Source organism: Chroicocephalus ridibundus, chromosome 4 (assembly GCF_963924245.1).
Source record: "Chroicocephalus ridibundus chromosome 4, bChrRid1.1, whole genome shotgun sequence".
NCBI lineage: Eukaryota > Metazoa > Chordata > Aves > Charadriiformes > Laridae > Chroicocephalus > Chroicocephalus ridibundus.
Genome location: NC_086287.1, coordinates 6,947,918 through 6,972,575, shown reverse-complemented (window position 1 = coordinate 6,972,575; position 24,658 = coordinate 6,947,918). Strand labels below are relative to the sequence as shown.

The 24,658-nt window shown below is 37.7% G+C and overlaps 1 protein-coding gene across 4 annotated transcripts in view; it reads right to left on the bottom strand.

Annotated features, from left to right (window-relative positions):
* Positions 1-24,658, bottom strand: part of ANO3 (anoctamin 3) — a 212,940-nt gene that overhangs the window by 56,610 nt on the left and 131,672 nt on the right. For 3 of the 4 annotated variants that reach the window (XM_063332450.1, XM_063332454.1, XM_063332453.1), the window contains exons 4-7: positions 22,022-22,158; positions 10,062-10,214; positions 8,219-8,319; positions 3,853-3,897 (exon numbers count right to left, since the gene is read on the bottom strand). In XM_063332450.1, the coding sequence (XP_063188520.1) occupies positions 3,853-3,897; positions 8,219-8,319; positions 10,062-10,214; positions 22,022-22,158 (436 nt within the window). The remainder of the gene's footprint in view (positions 1-3,852; positions 3,898-8,218; positions 8,320-10,061; positions 10,215-22,021; positions 22,159-24,658) is intronic. The other variant, XM_063332451.1, reaches the window with a different exon arrangement.

Here is a 24,658-nt window from a genome sequence, read left to right as displayed (position 1 = left end):
AGTTCCCTCAGTACAAAGTTATACAAAGTACATGTAAGTACAGTTTTCTCTTTATTTTCTTCATATTTTTTTCTGTTGTACACATGGTGGGTTTTTTGTTTAGTTTTGGTTTTTGAGTTAAAATCCAGGCTTTTCTTTAAGGAGGAAAACATGCAGATGCATCAGGAAGAGGAAAAGAAAAACAATGCATCTGATTTCAGATTTTTTGTTCTGAAATTCTTTTAAAATTGGCTTTGTGAAAAGTCTTGGTTATTAATTGTTCCCCTCCAAAAATCTAAAAAGCTAGTAGATGATTATTATCTTAAAGAAATTACCTCTTGTTTAAAATTAATGTCTGGTCCTTTTAACGAGCAAAGTAATAAAGACCAGCAGTGGAATAAGTTAAAAATTACGTCCACATTACATTTGCAATTTCAATTTTGAGGCAAAAAGGCTTTTTATCTAAGGTGTGATTGCTTTTTCCTTAAATCACTTACAGCTGATCACTCCAAAACATAGTGCCTTCAGTTAGCATAGAATATTTCAGCTGAAAAGTACATCCCCTTCCATGCACAAAAATAATCCAGCAAGAGACCTCTTTTCTTGGCTTACATTATTTTACAGTTGAAGAAGAAACTGATGTTTCACGGAGCTTTCATTCAAAGCAATAACAAATTTAAATTTTTGCGTAAATCATAGGACTAAGTATTAGCATTTTTACTCAAAGTGGCTTTCTAGGTCAAAAGTAGCAGCTTAAACGGATTCCTGACTTAATCTATTCAATGCGGTCTGTTTAATAAGAGTAAAGGGCAGAGAGAGGTGGCCTGGTGAAGTCACTTGGGAAGTCAGGAGTTCCCGCAATGAGATCAGAAACGTCCCAGTGGAACAGTGCTGCAAAGATACGGGCTGCTACTGCAGGTACGCTCTCACCGAAACCGCTCCAGCTGGCGCCACTGCAGCTTTACGCGCCTATGGGATATTACTCTGAAACACATATATATTTTATTCTTAGCTATGAAATTTAATATTTTATGAAGATGCCAGTGATTTCGCTTTTGCTCAACTTCCACGCTCAACTGTACTGTTCCGTTTTACACGGCTGGTCTTTTTTGCAGTTGAAAAATCCTTGCAGGTTACATTTACTCAGCAGACTGCAATGCAAAGAAACACAGTATAGGTGAGTTTGGAATTATCTGATCAGATTCATGGAACAATATACCAGAATCAAGCAACTGGTCTATGCTACTGGCCATGTCAGGTATTTTTGACAGCAGTCAGCAGCCCTGAGTTTGCTCAGTGTTTGTGCCTCTCAAGACTGGCCAGAATTGTCAACCATATGCCATCGAATTACACAGGCATGGTATGTTCCCATGTTTTGTAATGGGAAACATGGTATGGTTGACAGATTCAACATATGGACACAATCATCACCAAAAAAGGAAAAAAATGATACTATATTTGTTCAATGCAATGATCTTAACAATTTCCCTTCAGTGTGCAGACTGAAATCCAAAAGGTTCTAGAAGTCCTTTTGCAAAGAAAATTTATTGCAGCTCAGTTGCTAAACAAAGTCATTTTTGGTTCTCTATCCTTAGAAGTATACATTTATTTAAATATTTTAGTGGGCAGAGTGAAGCTGCATACTAAAGTAACTATCTTTGAATTTTCTTTTCCTCAATGTCACACTTAACCAGCATGAAATCGGCGTCTCTGATATGGCAGATGCAAGACTGATTCATTGGATTATTCAGTCTGAAATCTCACAGTTCGGACAATTTTTGATACCTACATTATTTGCTTCTATATGCCCCTTCTACAGCTTCCTTTCCTTTGAAAAGATTTGTTGAAGGCTTTCCAAATACTGCTCTGAAGGAGTATGACAAAATTATTTCTATAGTACGGCCCTATGAATAGAATTCAAGCGTAAGGATTAAGTACAATGTTAAGGGTTTTTTTTAAGGTATGTAAATAAAGAAATAGAGAGATACCACATAGATATCGCATATAAGAAAGACAGTATACCAGGAAGCGTTACATTTATCTTATGTCCTTTCATTCATGCTCTTAATAATCTTATGCAGACGTTTTAAAGGACACTTAATACATCTACCATATAACCATGTCAATAAATTCAGAGCAGTGTACACATCACAGCAGGGTCTAATCTACTCGTGTTCCCTCGTATTCTTGAATTACACAAACTCTATAGCCTTAAAATTTTACCTTTGATACACACGGGTTTCAATATAGCTCTTCATTGTAGCTCTCGTAAACTCTACTTAATAACTTGGAAATATGAATGAGACATTTGATAAATTACAGAGAAGCAGTTAAGTTTGAAAAGTTGTAAGATGCAAAGGAACAATGACAGGAGGAGAAGTTAAAGTGATGAGATGTGTATGTCAGCAATTTTAGTCAGTTTTCATTTTTAGATGTAGCTTCTTTTTTTCTGTTTTTTTTTTTTTTCCCCCCCACACTATTCCTTTGTGCACTGCTTTATATAAAGCGCCAGAAAAAAATATTCAGAAAAATATTCATCCCCAAATTCTCACAAAGTAAATCACGGGTAAAAATATTTGTTTCAAATGAAAAAATCAATCCGGCACAAAAAGTGTTTGTAACTTGGTTCACAGGTACCGTGCAACTTCAGTTGCATGTTTCAGACATCTGCCCTTCTAAATAAGGAAAATAAATTTATTTAATATCTAGGACTCGCCAGATGGATTACAGATGAAATGAGACAATTTTGCAGTGAAGCTTGTTGATTTTGCCTTTGCATTACAAAGCACATCACTTACATTTTTCATAACGCACGCTAAAATGGAGCAAGCATGTGAATGACTGGGAAGAGGAAAAAACGCAGTTGTAAATTTATGTTAGAGATTGTTTCATTTCAATATGTTTTATCTGCTTATGTGTTTAAAGTTTTCTCACTTTACCGTTCAACAGTGCGTTGTCTATTTTTGTTAGCTGATCATCTTGCAAACCGATACCATGAGACTGCTTAAATTGCTCCTGAGAAATAATGAGAGCTCTTCATCACCTAAAGTAACCTAAATCAAATGTAACCTCATCTCAAGATCCACCTTGAGAAAACCCATCACAGAAAACTCTTCCGGGAGATTTCCCTCGTGTAAAAATTTTCATATCTTTTCCGCAGGTAATTAGGATTTACAAGGCATCATTATGTCTGACTAGAGCGTCGGGGAGCGATTACAGCTCCCAGTGTGCCCCGTTCTCCCTCCCCAGCTCCCCCAGGCTCCTTTCGCCCGCTGCCGTGGCCTCTTGTACCCTCCTCCTGGCTGACAGAGGCAGCAGCGGCCGCCGCAGGTGAGGTGTGGATGCGTCTGCCTCCCGGAGAGTTAAACGGCTTTCGCTGCCGCGTACAAGTTACTCCTGTCAGCTGTCACATCAAAATTCCAAACAGCCTTCAGTGCGCGGCGTTGATTTAGCCCCGATCACCGGGACACACGTGAGAGAAGTTACGTTTGCGTGTCTAAGGAGACAGATGACTGCCAGAACCTGAGACAAACACTCAAAAGTGTATTTCATGCTAAAGAAATATGTCTTGGTAACAGCCGGCATAACCGTAGAAATAACTCCAGTATTAAATCTTTGCTGCCAGGATAAGGCCATTTTTTTCCTTCTCCTGGCATAAACATTTTTGCATTACTAAAATGAGAACTGGCAAAGCTCGAAAGTACTGCTTCTTGGTACAGATGAATATTTTAACACTTTGAGCTAGCATAATATGAGTTTTCAGGAAAATAATCTAATTTTCCAAGTTTCCTGGATAAATTTACAACTGCGAATGGATTTTCTTTAGCAGGGTGGCTATCTGACAAAATTAGAAGCTACACATCACCCACCAACCTGCCCATGGTTTTGCTCCTCCAGTCAGTGTAATAACATTTTTTCCTGAAAGAACAGCAAAAATCAGCTGAGAATAATCAAGTAGAAGACAGCTGAAAAGGACATATACGTTATAAAAGAACACTGGACACTTTAAAACATGCATTCTCATAGGCAGAAAGGTGAAAAACACTTAAAGGCGGCAACTGAAATAGAAACTGAATAGAAAAGTCATTAAAACACTTTAATTTCATGCATTTTCAAGTTTGAAATTTTTTCCTGAGTCAAAAATCAAGTTTCAGATTTGTAGCTAATAATAATAGCGAATCAACAATTCATTCATAAGACACCCATCAGACAGGGTTCAATGGTGTCATGCTAGTATTCATTTCATATGATCTTTCTTAGCTTTTATTTCATAAAACTCACTTTAGAAGAATCACCCGGGCCTTCCATGCTATTAAATGCTTTATGCGCTTAAGGCCACTAGATGCTGTTTGCATTCTCTGAAGTGGTACACCACCACCTTCCCTTGACATTTTGCATCCAACTGAAGAACAATAAACAGCCCGAAAAATCTGATAGTACTAACTGCAACGAACAACTTTTATGGTGACAGTTCTTTTCTCTCCCCTCTTCACTGCTCATAGACACTTAGAGAAACAAGACCAGAAATTCCCAGTAAAGCCTTCCGAGAACCGTTACTTTGAAACCAGAGAGAGACATATTTGCTGCAATGCAAATTTGGCACATCTAGTTTCAGGTTTTCGCCGTTTTTTATGGCCTCCTCCTATTATTTCATGTCATATTTCAACCACACAAAGGCCTCGACGTTGCAGATTCCTTGAGGTATCTGTATCTTTACCGTGGCACTCGTGGGGACAGTGACGTTCGGCACCAGGGGCTTTGCTCCTCACTAGTTCATCTTCTACTTGAAATTTGCCTAAATCCTTTCTACTTCTGCAAGGTTTATTTTTTAGGAGGAATTAAAACAAGCTTATTTGGATACATTATTATAAAAGTTTAACATTATTTTCAGTTGATATTTTATACCCCCCTCCCTCCGTTCTAACAGGCACAAAAATAGTACTTTCACTGTGGATACTTTTCCATCACTTCTTAGCCTGGATTCAAACAAGGTGAAAAAGAGCTGCCTTTGCCCATCTGGGCAGTATTTGAGATTGCTTAAAGTACATTACTTACATTAAAGAAGCGACATGAAAGGAGCAAGAAGGAAATATTGGCTGAAAAATGCACGGCCATTGGAAGACTATGTGTCTACCAATCTGTAGGCTGTTGGCCACTTGACACTCGGTACTACTAGACAGAATTGCAAATGAAGCAATGAAGATTCATTAAAGGATTTTCAGACATTCCGTTTTTTAACCAAACCTTTCCTTCATTCCCTTCAATCGCCCTTACCTGTTTTACACAGATGGAGTCCAGCTAAGCTACAGATACAACTAATTTATTCATTGCACACAACAATAATTATGTGTCACAAGAGAAACTTGTAGACACAAATAAAATTAAACGTTTGTCCGTTCCAGAAATATATAATAGAGTTTAATTTCTGCTGACAGACCATATACTTAACAAAAGTATCTACAAATTGTCAAAAAAAAGTATAATTCAGTCATGATCTAATTTTGGTGCTGACATAAATCCTGTTTGAAACCACATACAGGACAACAATGATCACCACCTTTTAAAATGTTAGAAAAATTTCCTTTTGTAATTGAAATACTGAGACTCCATCTATCTTACATATATGATGTATATTATAAATCTGCCAACACATCTGGGTACAATGCCATGCTAAAACAGTTCTAGGATGCTGGGTGGTCCCTCTGGTCATTAAAAAGCATTTTTAATTTTCAGCAACAAGGCAAAATACTTCTTAACCTGTGCAATAATTCTATTGATTTTGTTTAGATGCCTGGATTGAGCAAAATGAACCTAAAAAGCATGAGTTTAATTCTTCATGTATTGTTCATATATGATACCAACATATGGTATGTTTTAGTGACCATAACTGAAAGCTAAAATTTTGCAACACTGCAAGAAAACAAGGGTGTAACTGCATTAACGTACGGCAGGGAAGGTTAGTTCTCGTCTTTGGTTATGTATTAAAAATGGACCGTCAGACACCACTGATAAATCAGATCAAGGCTAAGAGAAATAATCTGTTCGTAGAATCACGGAATATCTCAAGTTGGAAGGGACCCATACGAATCAAGTCCAACTCCCTGCGCCTCACAGGACTACCTAAACCTACCTAAGGACTACCTAAAACTTCTTGGGAGGGAACAGCCCTAGTTCACTGTAATAGTGGCAGAAATGTATGATTTCAGCTTCCTCTGTCCATTGAATGGAGAAAATCGTTACCTCAGGAAAACAATATATGCCACCCAGTTAAGAAAGGCTTGATTTAAATAAGATAGCTCAAGACTTAAACCAAACAGAAGCGCTTTTGACAGAACGTGTCATTAAATTATAAAATGCGTGGTGTCAGGATGTTGTTATGGACGCGTAGATGCCTATTTTTGCATCCATCAAAAGCCACCGGGGGCTAATACAAAGAAAGATGAAGACATGAACTCTGCCACAGGAAGTCTCTAAAGCACAGCTTTTTGGAAAGAGAGACAGTATCATGGAACGCTGCTCTGGATTTGCTTGGTTTCTGTATTGGACACTTTAGACAGGCTGCTGGCAGAGCAAGACAGACCTTGGTTCTATTCTGCTACGGCCACTTTGTGTTCGCTATAACACTGTTCACTTTAATTTTTTTAAAAGTGCAAAAATTAAAGAAATAGCCTGTTCGAAATATTCACACTAAGCTTAAACAGCAATTTCATTTAAATTCCTATTAAAATCTTTTTTAAGTGAGAAGAAATGGTGATCAATTTACTATTTTTCACGGTTCTATTATGGAGGTGGAAGTGGACAGTGGCCTTTTTTTCTTACCAAATACACGTGTTTCATTCTGCAGCAAAACCGCCAACAAGGTGAACCAGCAAAATTTAGCATTTTATCTCCTTTTGGTGTCCTGAACTGAGTGGGATAAAAGGACTCTAAGGCAACAGCCCAGAAACAAAGAAACATGGATCAAATACTTTGGAGAAAAAAAAAAAAAAGAGAATATATTTACATGTCAGTTAATAATGTAATAAATAAAAATGACTTTGAATGCCTTCCAAATAAAGTAGCATTGCGAAAGTCAGCCCTTTTTTTTTTCCTCAAGAGCACTACTGATCCGTGAAGTTACTAAAATGATGAAGAATTAAAACCATTGCTAAATCCTAAATTAATTTGTGACTTCAAGTATCAAAAGCAAGAACTGTTCTTGAATTGGCATTTAGATTGTTTATGCGTGTGTACACACATACGCGAACACTTCTATCTCTAAAATGCTGACAAGTATTATTCAAACTAGAGAAGCTCAAATGGCACTATACTAATATTCTCAAACATATGGAAGATGACTGTTACAGAAAACATTCTCTTTTATGAAAAGGACTTTGAAGGCTTAATGGGATGATGTGGCAACTCAGTATAGATCTGGGTATGGGAAGCAAGTTTTTAGCAAAGATTGCTTCACGATGACTGTTTCTGGATCAGGACCAACGCAAGGGAGCCACGCTGAGATCGCTGAAATCAGCAGGGACATGAAAGATACAGCGATTGGCAATTCAAGCGAGAAAGGAGTGCTGTAAGGGTATTTTCCGTGAGTCACACAGCTTTGGCATCTAGTTACCACTTTAACTCCTGAAGAGGTTTACAGCACACTTAAATGCTCTTCTCTCTCTGCAAGAACATTATTAATCAATTTGAAAAGGGTTTTTTTCTCCTTTAAAAACTTCTGTATTACTGCAGGAGATATTAACTTGTCCTACAAATAAATAACAAATATTTATTGCAAAAAAAATATGATCGAATCTGTTTAGCACATAGAAAAGGAACTCAGTTCAGTTCATTATTCTGCCAAAGGAAAGCTAGAGGACGAAGAAATAAAGGTATCTCATTTTATTCGAAGTACGCCAAAATATTCAGAAATACCCTAAAATCATGGACAATACTTGAGCTCAGACGGAGAATATCTGAAACTGTGCCGAAGACATCCAAACCGATGTGTGAACAGTATTTTCTAAAGACGTATTCTCAGTTTGACTTGGAAGGTAAGTCTGAAAACAAGTACCACAGGTAAATGTGAAAAGAACGGTGCCTATCGTTTGCTTCTCCTCTCTCTCTTTCACCTCACTAAATTAAATACAAGCACGCCTGGCCACAGTGCAGGAAAGACTTCATTCCAGCCTTAAGATAAGTAATGAACTTTTAATATTAAGCACTAAATTACAAGTTTCTTAAAAGAGTTTCCACACAATACCTGAAAGGCATCCTGATGTTCATCCTCTCTGCGTATTTGCACAATGTCTCCCATGGACAGTGAATTTTAACAAACATGATATCACTGTTTGTAACAGCTGGCTGTAAAGAGCAGTAACAAACAAATACATATTAATAATTCAAACCTCTATGGCACTCACCTTTGCAAAAGCATTCTTTGGGGTCAAATTCTGCTTTTAGGCCTGAAGTGGCCACGCGAGTCTGAAAACACTGTAAGTGCTCTCAGCTAGTCAAAGGAAAATCAGTAATATTTTTTTTTTCTCCCAAACACTGTAACATGAGTAAACTAGTAACTATCAAAAGCAACCCGTTGGACAGATCTTTGCTTCTAAACACAGCAGAAGTACAGAAAGGCTTTATGCAGCACTTTTTCACCTGGAATAAATGAATTAATTTTAAATCCCCCCAAAAGCATCTTAGATGAGCAGTTTGAAGACCATTCTGTGCGTCTCCCATTTACGGAGCAGAGCGCTCAGCTGCTAGAGCACAGAACAGCTCGAGAAGGCTGCAGGTCCCGCTCTGCCAACACGGTAACTCCAGGGAATGGTTAAGTAATTGCAATATCTGCTAAGAACTTATACATGTGATCTCTGTATGAATTGACATTTTTTGCAAATTTACAAGGAATACTCTACACAAATGTTTTTCATCACTCATTTATTTGCACATAAACCAGGAGTTTCAGTATTACAGGTTCCTATATTTATCTTTTTTTATGGAAACACCAGTTCTGCACCCTCCTCCCAGAAGTTTTTGCTTAAGCTGAGTCAGATTAAAGCCTCCTAAAAACCTGAGTAATGCAATATTTGGTAAATAAAGATAAAAGAAAATGTAGTTAAAGGGTTAACGGAATTCAAAATGTTCACAATTCTACCTACCAGTTCCATAAAGTCATATCACAGCTCAGTAACACTACTTCTACAATTTTATTTTTCTCAAAAGATGTGGGTAAAAATATACTACTGGAAGACAATTTTTAAAACAGTTGATATCTAGAATTATGATCTTATAAAAACATTTTTTTCTTCCTGAAGTGTCAATACTTCTGAACTGACAGCAGCTGAGATAGCGGTATTTATTGAAATCAGAATAAAACCAGGTATTTTTGCCACTAGAACGTAATGACTTTTAAAAGCCTTAAACCCAAATTTTAATCCACTGTCAGGTTAGTTAGTTGTGAATACTCAACATGCTACATCGTCAGCTAGAACTTGCACGGACTTTAAAACACTTAAAAGCTCATTGCTTTAACACAGAGCATGTTAGGTAATTCTATTGAGATGAAGAGGGAAGTATGGGCGTTTACTTAAGGACAGACTAAATATATGCCTGTTTTATAAGTAATTCATGAAACAGCAAAGTCCAAGACTGTTTTCCTGACTCTGTTTTCCTTCATTTTTATATTAATACTGTCATTAATAGGATGGATTAACTTGACACTGACAATCGTAACCTCTTGAAAAAAGAGAGAGATATTTATAGTATCGCGCATTCTGCTGGAAGACACAGAGGTTATATATTAAAGCAACATGAGGTACTGAAGCTTCTTCTGTTCTGGAAACATAAGGAGCTGTAATTTTTCCCTCTGTGCTGCACTGCACCTGTGCAGAGGGTACATGTGTGTGTGTATAAGCATGCATCCCCAAAACATGTTAAACACACGCTATCGAATAATTGTTATTATTAATTTAATAGCATTAAACAAATGGCGAGAACAGCCTGGCTGGAAAGGCTTATAGGATTGTCAGGAATCTTTTACAAATCCAGTAAAGCATGGTAGTATTATAAAGGGTTGTTTACGCCACATAAGCTACAAGACTCACCTCTCGTTCTAACATCAACCCTTCTGCTCTCAAATTCTTCTCAAAGGTGCTTCTTTTTTCTACCTGTGGACTTGACTTTTTGTAGACCAAGATGTAATCAATGCGCTTTTTGCCGTCTTTGAAGAAGAGTCCTGATGATGCCATGGCGTCAGTCTGGAGAAGATAAAATAAAAAAACTGATGATGACCCCTATCATGAACTGCATGTAACACAGCATTTCCTAAAGCATGGAGGTGTCCACATATCTGCAGGATGAATATGTAAAGAAGTCACAAGTATAGGCAGTTCATAAGCATCAGTTGCTCAGGATCTCAAACTAATTAGAACAAAACAAAATAAAATAGCTCCACAAAACCCATACGCTACCTATTTCTTTCAGCTTTGCAAAAAACTTAAAATCTTAAACTTATAGATCGACATGAACTTCTGTTAAACCTTACCTTCCAGTAGGAATTAAAAAAAACATATAAGGGCAAGTAAATTAACCCAAGTTTTCCAGCTTTGTACCGGGCAAATTTTATAGTTGTATTTTCTCCATGATAGAAATAAATCTAAAATCTAAAAAATTAAAAAAGGAAGGCTATTGTTTGGAATGTTTTCCTGGATATTCTAGCTGAACTGCTTTTTCAATGCTACGTTAGCAATGTTTAAATCTTGTCTAGTTCCTTCCCACCGTGCTTGCAAACACGAGGGATTCTCTGACCCTGATACGGAAAACCCTGCTTTACATCCTGCGGCTGCAAGCTGTTTTTGCATTCTGTGTTTTGCGTGATTCAGAACAGACAGTGACTGTATCAACTGGTGTCAGACTATGACACTGAAATCTGAAAAGGTAAACTGAGAAACTATCATCATCTTCTGGAGAATGCAGCACTCATTTTCATAGATCATAGAATCACAGGGTGGGAAGGGACCTCTGGAAATCATCCAGTCCAAGCCCCTGCCAGAGCAGGGTCACCCAGAGCAGGTGGCACAGGAACGCGTCCAGGCGGGGTTGGAATGTCTCCAGAGTTGGAGACTCCACCACCTCTCTGGGCAGCCTGTGCCAGGGCTCTGCCACCCTCAATGGAAAAAGTTTTTCCTCATGTTGAGATGGAATTTTCTGTGTTCCAGTATATGTGCCTGTTGCCCCCTGGCCTGTCACTGGGCACCACTGAGAAGAGTCTCACCCCATCCTCCTGACATCCACCCGTTAGATACTAATAAGCATTGATGAGATCCCTTTTCAGTCTTCTCTTCCCCAGGCTAAACTGACCCAGGTCTCTCAGCCTTTCCTCATAAAAGAGGTGCTCCAGTCCCGTGATGGCTGGGTCAAGAAACAGGCCAAATCACAGAAAATGTAACATGGACTAAAGCAACGAACACATTAGAGAATGTGATTAACACGAATTTAAGAATCTATCTAGAGTCAATTATACAGACTACCTACACGCAAAAAAATTCTAAAAACTAAAAATCTCCCAACAAATTCAAACAACCAAATCTAGAGAAAAAAGGAACAAAGGCGGAGAAGACAAGATGTCCAATATAACCAAGCGAAATAATATGGAAACTGGAAAATAATTAGGAGAAATGGACAGACCCAGGAAGACTAATTTCCAATCCTAAACCATTTTGCAAGTTTGTTGAGAACAGGAAATATCCTTTCCTTTTGCTTGGCTTTTGACTGCAGGTTTTCGGTTTTTATTCCCATTAGAAATTAAGTTAAATATAACAGAAAAAATAAGGAAAATAATTTATCAGTATATTGATCAAAAAATTGTTGAAGAATAGCATACCCTACATTCTTCTATTTCTGTTTATCTCTAGATATTCAGATAAATAGTATCTGAAGTCTAAATGAAGGTAAAGACTGTTAACCAAGATTATTAGTGCACTGAATATAGGGTCTGCAACCTCTTCTAAGAATTCTGAATGGGAATAGCAGTAAAAACATTGATTTTTATTCTTCTGTTAAATGTCATAGATGTAATGATCTAAAGATACAAGATGCACAGGTTTGAAGGTGAGGTAGTAGACAAAAGGTTTGAAAGTGCAAGTTTGAATATGCAAGTTTTTGAATACCCAACCTTTTTTCACGTTTAAGACACAAGCAACAATGAAGACAAGCACAAGGATTTCACAAAAGCCTGGAGCTCCTTTTGTGGTCCATGGAGCAGGCAAAATCAGATATAAAAAGCCTGTCCAAAATTCCCCCAAAGAGGAGACCCGGAACTTACACAGTTTCTGCTCATGCAATTTCTGTACAGATATTCTGCAAATTAAATCTACCTTTTTGTAATACATTTCTAAACTTCTATAATTCTTCGGATTGTTATTTATAACCTTTCTTTCCTCATTTCTCAAACATCTGATTTTCTTCAGTCTTGGAAAGACAGGTTTTCTTTCTCAGATTAACAACAACGTGCAAATACGCCCTCAGGTTCATCTGCACCAAATAGAGTAATTTGGGGGCAATGCTCAATAAATTATGAGCTGCGCCGACAGTAGAGGGAAATTTTCCATCTGCTCGTCTCAGGCCACTTTCAGAGTCCTACCACCACGGGCTGAGATGAGCAATAGCGAAGCCACTTACCACAGTCGCGCAGTGAACCCAGCCCATGTTCTATCGATTTCAGGACTGATTCACTTCAATGGCACTGGCACCCCTAGTCTCCCTTTAGGGCGATTCTCAAGCAATGGTGTCCACCTACATTAGCTGGAACACCTGTGCCAGCAGAAGAATTTATCTGGTGATTTATGTGTTTTTTCAGTTGATCGGAAGGAGCTCTCCCTGTACAGAGAACAGGGAGCAGTAATTTCAATTAAAGGTATGAGTCAAGGCATATTGACCACTATCTACGCCCAGCCCAGTGAATCAGTCTGCGAATACATCGGGCATTCAGGCAAAGCACATTTATTATTTATCTGTTGTTTTGGACCAATAAATCTCTGAGTCATTCTTTCACCTTTTTCTCAAGACAGCAGAGGAGAAAAGCACCAGAAGAAATATTTGTGCAAAGCCTTTACTCTCTTTTACCCTTTTTAAGATCTCCCGTTTCACCAGAAAAAATGTCTATAAAGAGGACTGATCAATGTTTGGTTTTCTCTCTACTCCTCTTAGTTTCTCAGATTTTGTGATACAGTATCCACCTGTCAGCTTTACACACACAAAAAAACCACTTACTTAAGTTGGATTTGAGAAATTCCGAAATTCCTTTTAGAGTATTGCTATATATAGTTCAGCTTGCAAACTCAAGTTTTAAGTTCACCTTGCTCTTCCCAAGTGTTTAAATACGAGAACTTTCAGTCTTATCGATTTGTGTAGTGAAGCTGTGAAGCGCTTCCTCACTCAACAGTAAACTTGTTCATAATGCAAAATCAAAATACACTGGTTTGCATTGCTTTGCCACTACAGATCCATTGCAGTTCCTTGGTTTTCTTTATTATTTGCCATCATTTTTTTGGTTAATTCATAGATTGTGATTATTATAACAAATCACATGCTTAATAACACCCTGCTTTGAAGCCTGAAACTGTAAAATTCAAAATACTGACATTTTCATTCAACTGAAGTTTTCAGTTTACACAAGACAAAACAAGTTGATTAATTTAACCTAAATAAGAAGCTTTCGCTCAAGCAAAACAGTGAAACAAAAGTATAATGCAAATACTTAGCAAAATTATAAAATAAAAAGAGTTTACGTTTCTATTCAAATCTGGTACAGGAAGAATTTCCTTGGATTTAGCCAACATGGAGGGATTTTTCAAGGAACTCTTTTTCAGATTCTAATTAATAAGCAATGCCCACTTCACAAAGTGGGAGCAGCTGTTTTACACACTCTTTCTCTCCCCAATTAATTTATATAGCACAGTTCACAGAAATTGTAACTATTTCAACGCCACTGATTTCAGTCTACTGTTCTGCTCTGTAGATGAAACTTTTGCCAATTTTTCACCCCATACATAGAAACAAATATTCTAGAAGAGTGAGTTGAACCATTCCCAAAACCGTTACCAAATTTTAGGTCCATGTAAGAGTAAATGACACGGTACAGAAGGCTTCAGTTTTACGGTATTACTTTATTAATAGCTAAACCGCTAGAAAAATTTGAAACGTACTGAAAATCAGTGAAAAATACACTGTAACATAATATATCAGCATACTTTCTCCCCCCCCTCCCCCTTATACCAGTGAAAAGTTCAAGTTAATGAATAATATGTACTACTATTCAGAAGTTAACTGGAACGAAATGTAGATACGACTTATCTGTTGTAACCATCCATTTGACGTCCACTCAGCCACTGACAAGCCTCAACAAGGCGAACATAACAGCAAGTGCTTAAAGGCTGACAAAATCTCTATAGTATTCGTTTTTATAAATTTTAAATGATTATTTATGTTCTTGCGGATGAGTGATTTACAGACCAAATTGATCTCGGACACAGGTGTGACCATGAAGTACCTAAGCGTAGAGAGAGCGCCTGGTGGGGCTGTGGATACTCCCTCTACCTACTCCTGACTACCAACGTCCACTAACTCAAGTCTGACATGAAAGAAATCGTCTAACTTGTTTATTGCATGTATAAGATTTTCATTACCGTTATCTAACATATAAATGCTAAATGGAGAGCAGGGAAGAAGATCTTTAATAATTATTTTATATGATTACAGTTTTCTGAATTTTGCCAGTAACGGCAATGAAAATAAGCATGATTTCTACCTATTTCATACATACGTACACGTAAACACAGAGGCTGACAACTATGTATTTTAGCATCATCTGTTAGCGGTTTGCTGCTTATGCACTCTGTAAGTTGCTTTAGAATGTATCTAAAGAATAGTTTCATCTACCACCCTCACAATCAACAGTTATAAATAAAACAGCAATAAAAGCACAAGGTGAGTGCAGGGAGCGCGCTGGGCTCAGCCCGGAGAAGGTTATTCTGACCCAAGGGACCCACACAGGGAGGAACAACTTTTACACCAGGGTGCAGCTCAGGCAGCGAAGAGTCTGTGTTTCAATTTAAGGACTGTCGTTTACTTAATAAAAAGAACCTAAGGAAGTTTCATATTTATATGAACATACAAAGAACATCAATTCTCAGCCATAATCAACAACAGGAGCATTCACTTACGTAAGTGCCAACTGATACAGCACACAAGAATTAAGCCCCCACAGCACGATATGTTTATTTTGTCTCTACAGTAGACAGGATGAAGGTCATCTTTCCTCCGTGTGGGTGGTGTAATTTGGATTTAGATTTGTAAAATTATGTAAAGGAAAGTAAATATAAAAACAGCCTAGTGTCTGGGATCCAAACAATAGATGGAGGTGCACAGCTGGGCCTCAGGACTCTTCTTTTACAATTTGCACCCCAAAATTGCTAAATTTCTCTTCCCAAAATCATTTTATTTCAAGGTGATGATGTTTAGAACGTTCATTTCCTCCCTAAGACAGATTGTGAATTCTGACAGCTAAATGTGCTAGAGAAAAATCGTTTTGATAAACTCTTAGCAATAATGAAGCAACATATTAAAGAGAGACTTACTCAAATGTCTTGGGTTTTTTTCCCAGGGAAACTATAAGAAGAGAAGGGAAGGGAAGAATCTACAAGTACAAAAAGTGATGCTGCTACTGGAAATGGAAGTACTGAGTCCCAGCATCCATAATAGCACCATCTCCCCAGTAGCATTTTTTACAGACAAAGACGTAGGGAAAATTTGTAGGACCAGAAAACACTGGAGGAAGAATGAAAGACGAGGAAAAAGACTTTGAAATGTATTTCCTTCCTCAAGGAAACAACAACGTGTTCACTGACCTACTCTGACAAATAAAACTTTTGTAAACACCACCATAGAGTTTACTGGTATGGGGCCTTACAGCCCAAACGGGACTGTAGGGAACATACACATACACACACGCATACACAAATATAAAATCACTTTGTACACCCACTAGGAAAATCAGCCTGGAATGGAGGAGTAAGAGGGGGAGAACAAAGCCTACAGTGACAAAGGCACTGGTTATCAGAGGTGGGGCAAGGAAAAATGGTTTTCTCTATCTCTTCATGTCTTGGTTTTTAAGAGCTGTTTCAGAGATCATAATGGATGAGTTCGGGGCTGTTAAATCATGTATAAGACAGAAGTAGCCATGGAAACAATTCGAGGAACTAGGGCAGGAATTTTGGCAGAGGTAAAGTCTGATGTGTGAAATTCTTGGGCACGGTAACTACCTAAAACTGCAAAATGTACATAAACAGCTTCCCTGCTTTAGCTCTGAGTAGAATGGTCATTTCTCGTAAAAGAAGGCTTTCTTCCAATATAATTTATTATTGTTCTTACAACTTCAGAAGATGCTATTAAGTAGAGTGATTGCTGGCTGATTCACGAAAACCACCTCTTTTATTTTGATTACTAATGCTCCCTAATACTGTTACCATGAGCTTTGCATTAACATCTTCAGTACGATTCCCACTGAAGGATGCCGCCATCTCAGTGGTTAGTGGCTACAGCCAGAGCTTACGACTCAACTCTTACCTTTAAGTATTTTCTGGAAATAAATGCATTTCTGATGCTAACTACAATGGCCTTATTTCCATGAACAAAAATGAGTTTCCTAATTAATGCTTGCTTTGTTTCAGGTTGTTTAAAAAAAAAAAATCAAACCTGGGACCCCAACAAGGTTACAGACTTAAGTTACACGGAATTAGGGGTGAAAATATTTTAAGAGATTTTAAAATACTACTAGAATCGTTTTTTACATTTTAAAAATCATACTCTGATTAAGAATACTCTAAAGTGTGCTTTATGAGAAATTTTCTAAGCACACGACTAAGATGACAATCAGCTTTTTGTGTATAAAGGGGTTTGGAATGGATAAGCCCGGAACTAATTTATTATACTAATCCTTTCAATTACTTAATTCCAAAAGTACAGATTGATTGATTTTAAGTGTATATTGTTTTGGGTTTTTTTTTCTTTTGCAAATAACCATGAGCATAATAACCTAGGAAAGAAAACTGGGCACATATTTGCATATGCAAAGATATACAAATTGTCTTGGGCACCAAAGACAACGCGGCCTGGTTAACAGCAACGGGCTGCCGTAATTAGCCACGCTAATGTACTTGTGTGTGTATTATACGGTACTGTGCAGAACCTGGCTGTCTTCTGAACAGAGAGGAAGACTTCCAGAAATACCTGACCTTCCGAATACGACTGCACTTTAACTTTTTAGGAGTGAACTAAAGAATTAGCAATTATTTTAGCTTCTTCACAGAGGACTTTTTTTTTTTTCCTTTTTTCTTCTAGTCAGACTTACAGAGCAAGCATGAAAACTAAATTTGCATATAGTATGAAAAATGCATTTTGCTGCAGGAAAGGAGGGGGTTTAGGTAATCTTATGCAAAATGTTGAAAGGAAGCATGTTCAGTGTTACTGTATAAGGAAGCAGCAATGTTTGGAGACAGGAGGAAGCTTCCCATTCTTAATATTTTACCACTTCTATTTGCTCTTTAAGTCTAATAGGGAGGCCTTAATAAGAAGCATACTGACATGATCACTGAAAGGTTTTCTTTCTGTGTTTATTTTTTAAAACTTTCATCTTTATGATAAAATCACTTACTGCTTTTCTTGCATGTCCTGAAATATTTTCTGATTTATTTTCTTCTCTTTTTAAACAAAACCTCACAGCAGATGAAAGCCGTGCACTAGAAGCATAAACATGAAGTTAACTTTTGTTGCACTTTACCATCTCATTCTATTCTGGGATAATGATTTTATCTGTTAACATTCCTTTTAAACTTTATTTATTTTTCGTATTATTAGACTGCGTTTGCAGACTACTCTTTATCTATCTAGGCTCCCTTTGCTATTCTCCTTTCCAGTACACTGTTCTCAGCTGACATCTTGTTCTTATTTATACACTAAAACATTTTTATGGCCAACCCTTCTCTTTCAGTACATGTGCCTGACTTCCACTGAACACAGGAGCAAGATTATGAGGGAAAAAATGTATGTGAAACTAGTGATAAATTGACAGGATTAGAACACGTAGCACAGATCTCTGCAACTGTGAAAGTCATGGAATTAAACAGGAAAAAATTAAAACAGAAAATAATTCCTACAGAAGTGTGGAAAGTAAAATATTAAGAGTGAAGAACGCTTTTATCCTGCAGATATGACTTTTAATTTATTCCATTTTTCAAAACCACCATGAAATTCTGTAAGCGAAATACTTGTTATGCATGAGAGAAAGGAAAATATATGTTCAAAATCACAAAGTATCCAATAAAATGTGTAAATAATGCATTTCAGGTTTTCATGGGTGGATTTATCCTTTAATAATCACAGTAATAACCTACACTGATCATACTGACTTTTGCTCATATTATAATGAATTTTCAGCAGTATGCCCAGCTGATCAGATACAATCCACCATATGTTTTGGCCAATTGCTTATTTAAGATCTTATTTAAAATTCCCTAGAAGTTCTGTAACGTTTTTGGAGACTGAACGAGAAATCGTTGCAGATCCTACCCAACGCAAAGCTAGCCTGGACATGCAGTATTATTAGTGGATATTGGTGGACACCAGAAAAAGGCAGGAGACTAAGCTAATGTATAGGCAGCATTTTTTTACAGTTTCTGAACACATATGATAATGTGAACTTTGTTCTACAAACCCTTTCTTTACCTTGCCAGATAGCAACATACACTATCTAGAAAAAGAAAAAAAAATCTGATAAAAAATTCATCAGATCAAAATGAGTAACAGTAAAGTAGTGAATGAAAGGCCATGGAAGTGTAATTTCTCTAATATTCCTATCTTGCCGCTATACATGTGATAGTAATTGGTACAGAAAGGAAGTCGCTGCTACCAACTTTGCTGTTTCTCTGGACAAATGTTGCCTGTCATTCAAGTGATAAAGTCTCTTTAGCCTGCTTTCTCTTCTTAGAGGAACTAGAACATTTCAAACATCGCATTTTCCCATCAGGGACCTTCTCATTTCCTACATTTCCCTTGCAATAGCAGATACTACTCACTCCATCCTTCGCCCAGCAGCCACTTGTTGGCATCACTCCTCTGCATGAGATCCCTTGGCAGAATCGCATACGCGAGGTCATCCTTTCTACGCAATCTCAACAGCAGTTGGTGATGAAAAGATGGCAGAGAGGGATAATGAAGACAGCTTTTTAATGGGTCTGAACGACTCACAATTTTTCAATATTAAATCTGTGGATTCTGAAATGATACCAACCCACACTAAAGGAGATTATGAATTATAAATCATAATCAAGGAAATGAGAAAAGCAGATGACTATCAAGATGAATGTTGGCACCCAGATGCTATGTCAAAATTACCTGATGTTTCTAAAGCTTTAAAACTGCAGCAATACAAATCAGATTTATGGAAAATGCCGCATCATGTGTGTGACCTGAACCACTAAACAATTCTGGAAAAAAAAAATGTGTATCGGCTTCCATCATGCCAGTAAGACAATTTCATTACTGCTGAAGTATTCAAGTAGCTCATCACTGAGACAGGTAATAGTACCAAGCATTAATTGCAAATAACTTTTTCAGCAATTTTCTCCTGAGTCTCTCAGGTGTAAAACAACTCTCCCAAAACAAGCCTAAATTAGAATCATTAACAAGCAGAGAATAAGAATAAGCTTTTATCCTTGTACACTTTGCCAATGCGGTGTTTCTCATTTTCATTCTCTGGCCAGACTGAGGAGACATCTTAAATCATGATAGATCAGTTTATTTTCCAAATATATGAGAGTACTTACCAGCTGTAGAGCTGCCTTCGGTGCTTTCAACAGTCTCAAAAAGAATTAGAAGCCTCCTTTTGCTAGTTTTATATCCGTTTTGGGAAGAAGTTTCCCTTAGACATCTCCCACTAATTGCCACAAAGACTTGTACAATAATCGAAAGGCAAAATAGTAACCTGTTTTTCTAATAGCAGACTCATCTAAATCCCCTTTGCCTTCTTCCCGTGGAGGCAGGCAAATAGGCAACAGGAGGAGAATCCTGCCTGGGTGCCTCATTTGCAAAACCAGTCTGAAAGCAGAAGGCAGTTTCCGAAGCGATTGCTGTGATAAAAGGACTTGTCAAGGCTAAAAGCCAGAAGTGGCTTCAGAAGACTGTTTTTAAACTCCGAAGCACTTTGTTCAGTAGGTCAGGACATACGAAGACTGAGACATAAGAAGTGCGTTTTTGTTTAAACTTAACACAAGTACAAGGCTCCTCTTTAAACTTTGACAGAAAGTTAGCTTACTGGCTGCCTATGAGCTTTGTATCAGTTGTGGATACAGGCTTGGAGAAAACACAGCTAGCGATCATCTTATATTTTACTTGAAAATACAAAAAATATTTTGCTTTATCACAATGAGATGCCTGTTTTTAGATAGATATTATCCGCAACTAGATTTTTTTTGGTAGCGGCTTTACCTGTTATTAAAACCACTTAGTGCTCAATAACATACTCTAAATTCTGCAGATTCTGCGTTATTTTTCCTGTCTTTTAGACCACATTTAACATAAAAGGCTTTGTCTAACCTAATCAACAAAATCACAAACAAACATCCATTGTTATTTCTGTCTTAATTCAGCTAGCCTTGCAGAAACAGACAAAAAAAAATAATCTGTGAACACAAAAAATTTTCATTGCAATAGTTTAGATTAAAATATAATCCTTCTCTGCCATTACCAGAGTTTCGTTTTCACGTCACAGATTTCCGGTGTGTAAATAGGATTGCCTCTAAAACTATCTGAAAGTTATTAGATAGCTGTTATTCTAAGAGGGGTTTTTTTTGAAGCATGCCAGGAAATGAAGCCTGAGGGATCACATCAACCTGCTCCCTGTGTTCCAGAATCCTGCAGTAATGATGACGAGTGTGACGGAGAAAACGAGCTCTACAACAGTTACACGACTCTTGTGAAAAATGCACACAATACTAAAACCACAAAGTGCCACAGGCCTAACAGACGAGAGAAGTGTATAACGGCCTACTGAAGAATATACTGAATCTAAAGCACAGAACCTTAAAGCAATTTAAGCCTTTCTAGATTTGTAGCATGGGATTATTCATGCCTTTATATAGCAAAAATCAGAGAATCGTTGGTTAAAAAAAAAATTGTGCTACAGAATACGCAACTTCCAGTGCTTGAAGAAGAAAACTACTCAGAACTTCTTGAGGTTAGGTCATTTGTCCTACATTTACAAGCAATTATGCTTAATGGAAAGGAGAATTAAAGGGCCTCCCAGTCCAGAGCGAGAAGAAAAAGAATACATGTTTTGAACTGAAAATCAGTCATAATTCTTTAGCATTGTAGTGGATGAACTGCTGTAGAAAATGCATTGTGATGAATACTGTGACTCGGTAATTACTAAGCAAGATAACATGTCAGATTCATCTGGTGAGACGGCTCTCCCAGTGCTTTAGTTGAGCCTCCTGAAAATACTCCTACGCTCTCCTATACATTCAGCGAATTTCATCTTTCATTCAACCTGTCTAGCAATCATTTGGATTTTCCTTAGAAGGACATTCCTACACTTTAGATCACTCTCGACTACTACATTTGCTATATGAATTTACTTCTTCTAAACTCTCCTAGCTTCTTGAGGCCGCCCAGCTGACACAAATTTCACTCCATGCTGGGAAACCTATGTCCCAAATTCTGTGCAATACAAATTTTTTGAAAGAAGGCTACTGCCTCTTAGATGAGTCAATAGGAATCACTACAGTTATTGATTCTATATCATTTCGGTGACTTTTGGTACAGAGAATCTCATTCATTGATTCTGTAGGTCAAACTAGTGTAATGGAGCCACCTAAATTTCTTACTATGAGAAATTTCTTACCTATTTATTTAAGCTGCAACTTAGCCAATCCCCTAAAAATTCTATTTTAAAAATATTTAAGCACATTTTAACAATTGATATAATTTTTAAAAGTTTTGTGTCCATTACCTTTAAAGATGATTTAGTCCGAGGTTCTGTCTTCTGTCTCGTAAGCTTGTTTTGAATAAGCAATGACTGATCTGTACGAGCATCATAATTTCCATGTTCTGAATCATCTGTGTATGTGTCTTTGTCCTTTCCTGGGTCTGAAGGAAAAACAGAAGAAAACAGTGCGCTCATTTTGTTATAGTGGAGCCACAATTGAACATTCCTTTTAAGTATCCACTTTTCAATGACATATTTTATCCTTTCCTGCAAAAGTTTTTTACTTGAAATGTTATCATGTTTGTCTTAAACTAGATGTGACTTCTATTTTTAGTAGAAGCCCTATAGAAACTTTTTTCTATTAATATTCAAATCAAAAAAGCCCACAACATTCTTCACAGTAGTTTAAAAAAAAAAAACCCACAAAGCGATATAAGACAAATATTCAAACGCTTTTGTGCTTGATTCACAATTGTCAAGATCCAAATTGTGTTATCAAATAGACAGGTGCATCCTGGAGACAAGAGTAACACCTCATGTTTGAAATTTAAATAAGCGCTCTAAATGCCCATCTCCCCTATACACGTGCTGCTCATCATTAGATATAGTGTTTGAAAATGTGCATATTAAGGCATTGCAGCGACCACTTCAGAACACATTTGAAGACGTGTACCTGATGGTGGTAGAAGATAGCTGACAACATGAAGAAAGCGTTTTCCTTTTTCATTGGATTTGTTTTTAATTGCTGAACAAAAGTTTTTATAAAAATGTAGTTGAGTATCCTAAGACAGCTGCAGGTGAATGAGGAACTTCCTCAAAGCTCACTGAGACCCACTCTCACAGATTAAATGTCCTCCTGCATCATCGCTGCAGGCAAGTTAGAAGGACTTAAGTCACTGAATCACTCTACATCCTCTATCAGAAGGGAGACTTTTTTCCAGACGTTTCATTTCCTTTCACATTCTCCATCAAAAAATCACGGAATCACAGAATCTTCAGAGTTGGAAGGGACCTCTAGAGATCATCTAGTCCAACTCCCCTGCTAGAGCAGGACTGCCTAAAGCACATCCCTCAGGGCTGCATCCAGGCGGGTCTTGAAAATCTCCAGAGAAGGGGACTCCACAACCTCCCCGGGCAGCCTGTTCCAGTGCTCTGTCACCCCCACCGTAAAGAAGTTTTTCCGTGTATTTGAACGGAACTTCCTATGTTCTAGCTTGTGCCCATTGCCCCTCGTCCTGTCACTGGGAACCACTGAAAAGAGCCTGGCTCCGTCCTCCTTAAACCCACCCTTTAGGTACTTGTAAACATTAATCAGGTCCCCCCTCAGCCTTCTCTTCTCCAGGCTAAAGAGTCCCAGCTCTCTCAGCCTTTCCTCATAAGGGAGGTGCTCCAGTCCCATAATCATCTTGGTTGCCCTACGCTGGACTCGCTCCAGTAGTTCCCTGTCCCTCTTGAACTGGGGAGCCCAAAACTGGACACAGTATTCCAGTTGTGGCCTCACCAGTGCAGAGTAGAGGGGGAGAATGACCTCCCTCGACCTACTGGCTACAGTCTTCCCTATGCAGCCCAGGATGCCATTGGCCTTCTTGGCGACAAGGGCACACTGCTGGCTCATGGATAATTTGCTGTCTACCAGGACCCCATGACAATACTTACCATTTATAGCCAGCAGGAGTAAAATGAGGGGTAAAGCCCGTAAAACGTTGAACCATGTAAGTTTTAATGAATTTTGGAAAATGGTTAGTCTCCAAAAAAAAATTTTAAAGACAAAAAAGATGGAATAATTATTCCCACACAATTGTATATTGGACAAATTGGAAATAGAAACATATTCGGTCAAAAAAGTTACCCACAAATCCTGAGCCAAGTTCTCATCTCAGCTTTCACATCAACATGGGAAAAGTCAAGGGAACTGGGAAGAGCATTTAGCCCAGTAATTCTAAACCCTAAACAGAAGCCAAGAAACAAGCCACGGTTGCTGTGGGAACCACAATCTTGACTTTCCTGAATTTTGTATTCATAAAAGCTCATCTGCAACAACAAAGTATTTCTCATTAAGCCGTTCAGTTAAATTCTCCACAGTAAGTAGTACAGAAAAAAAATAACCACAATTATCTGATGGAGCCTAGACATTCCTGAGATGGAATATTAAACTGGAACATTTACCAAGAGCTGTTTCTTTCTGCAGTTTAGCTGCTTACATAATGATTACACAAAATGAGCCCTCAGTAATTTCTGACACTGATAGTAACCTCAGTAAACCTGTGAAAGGATCTCTTAAAGTACGAAATAGCCCATTTTAATTGTCAGGGCACCAAACTCAGAGATTTTATTTATTTTAAACAATGCTTTAACCTAATAGACAGGTTACTCTGTGTAATGTAGGAAATGTAGGAAAAAGATTGTGAAGAAGGTTTCAAGTAGTAGATATCCAAAGTAGGAAACAAGATACTTAAAGCAACTTTACAGATTCGACTCCCGTCCGGATGTGATGAGCTCTTAGCTTTCCTAAAGATCAAGGTCTTGTAACAGAAGCCAGTAAAATGAAAAGCAGAGACAGGCCTATGAAACCTGAACTTTTGCATTTACATAGGCCATTTAAACGGAAAGACTCTACTTAAATTAAAAAGTCTATTTTTATGAGGGAAGCTTTAGAGGATT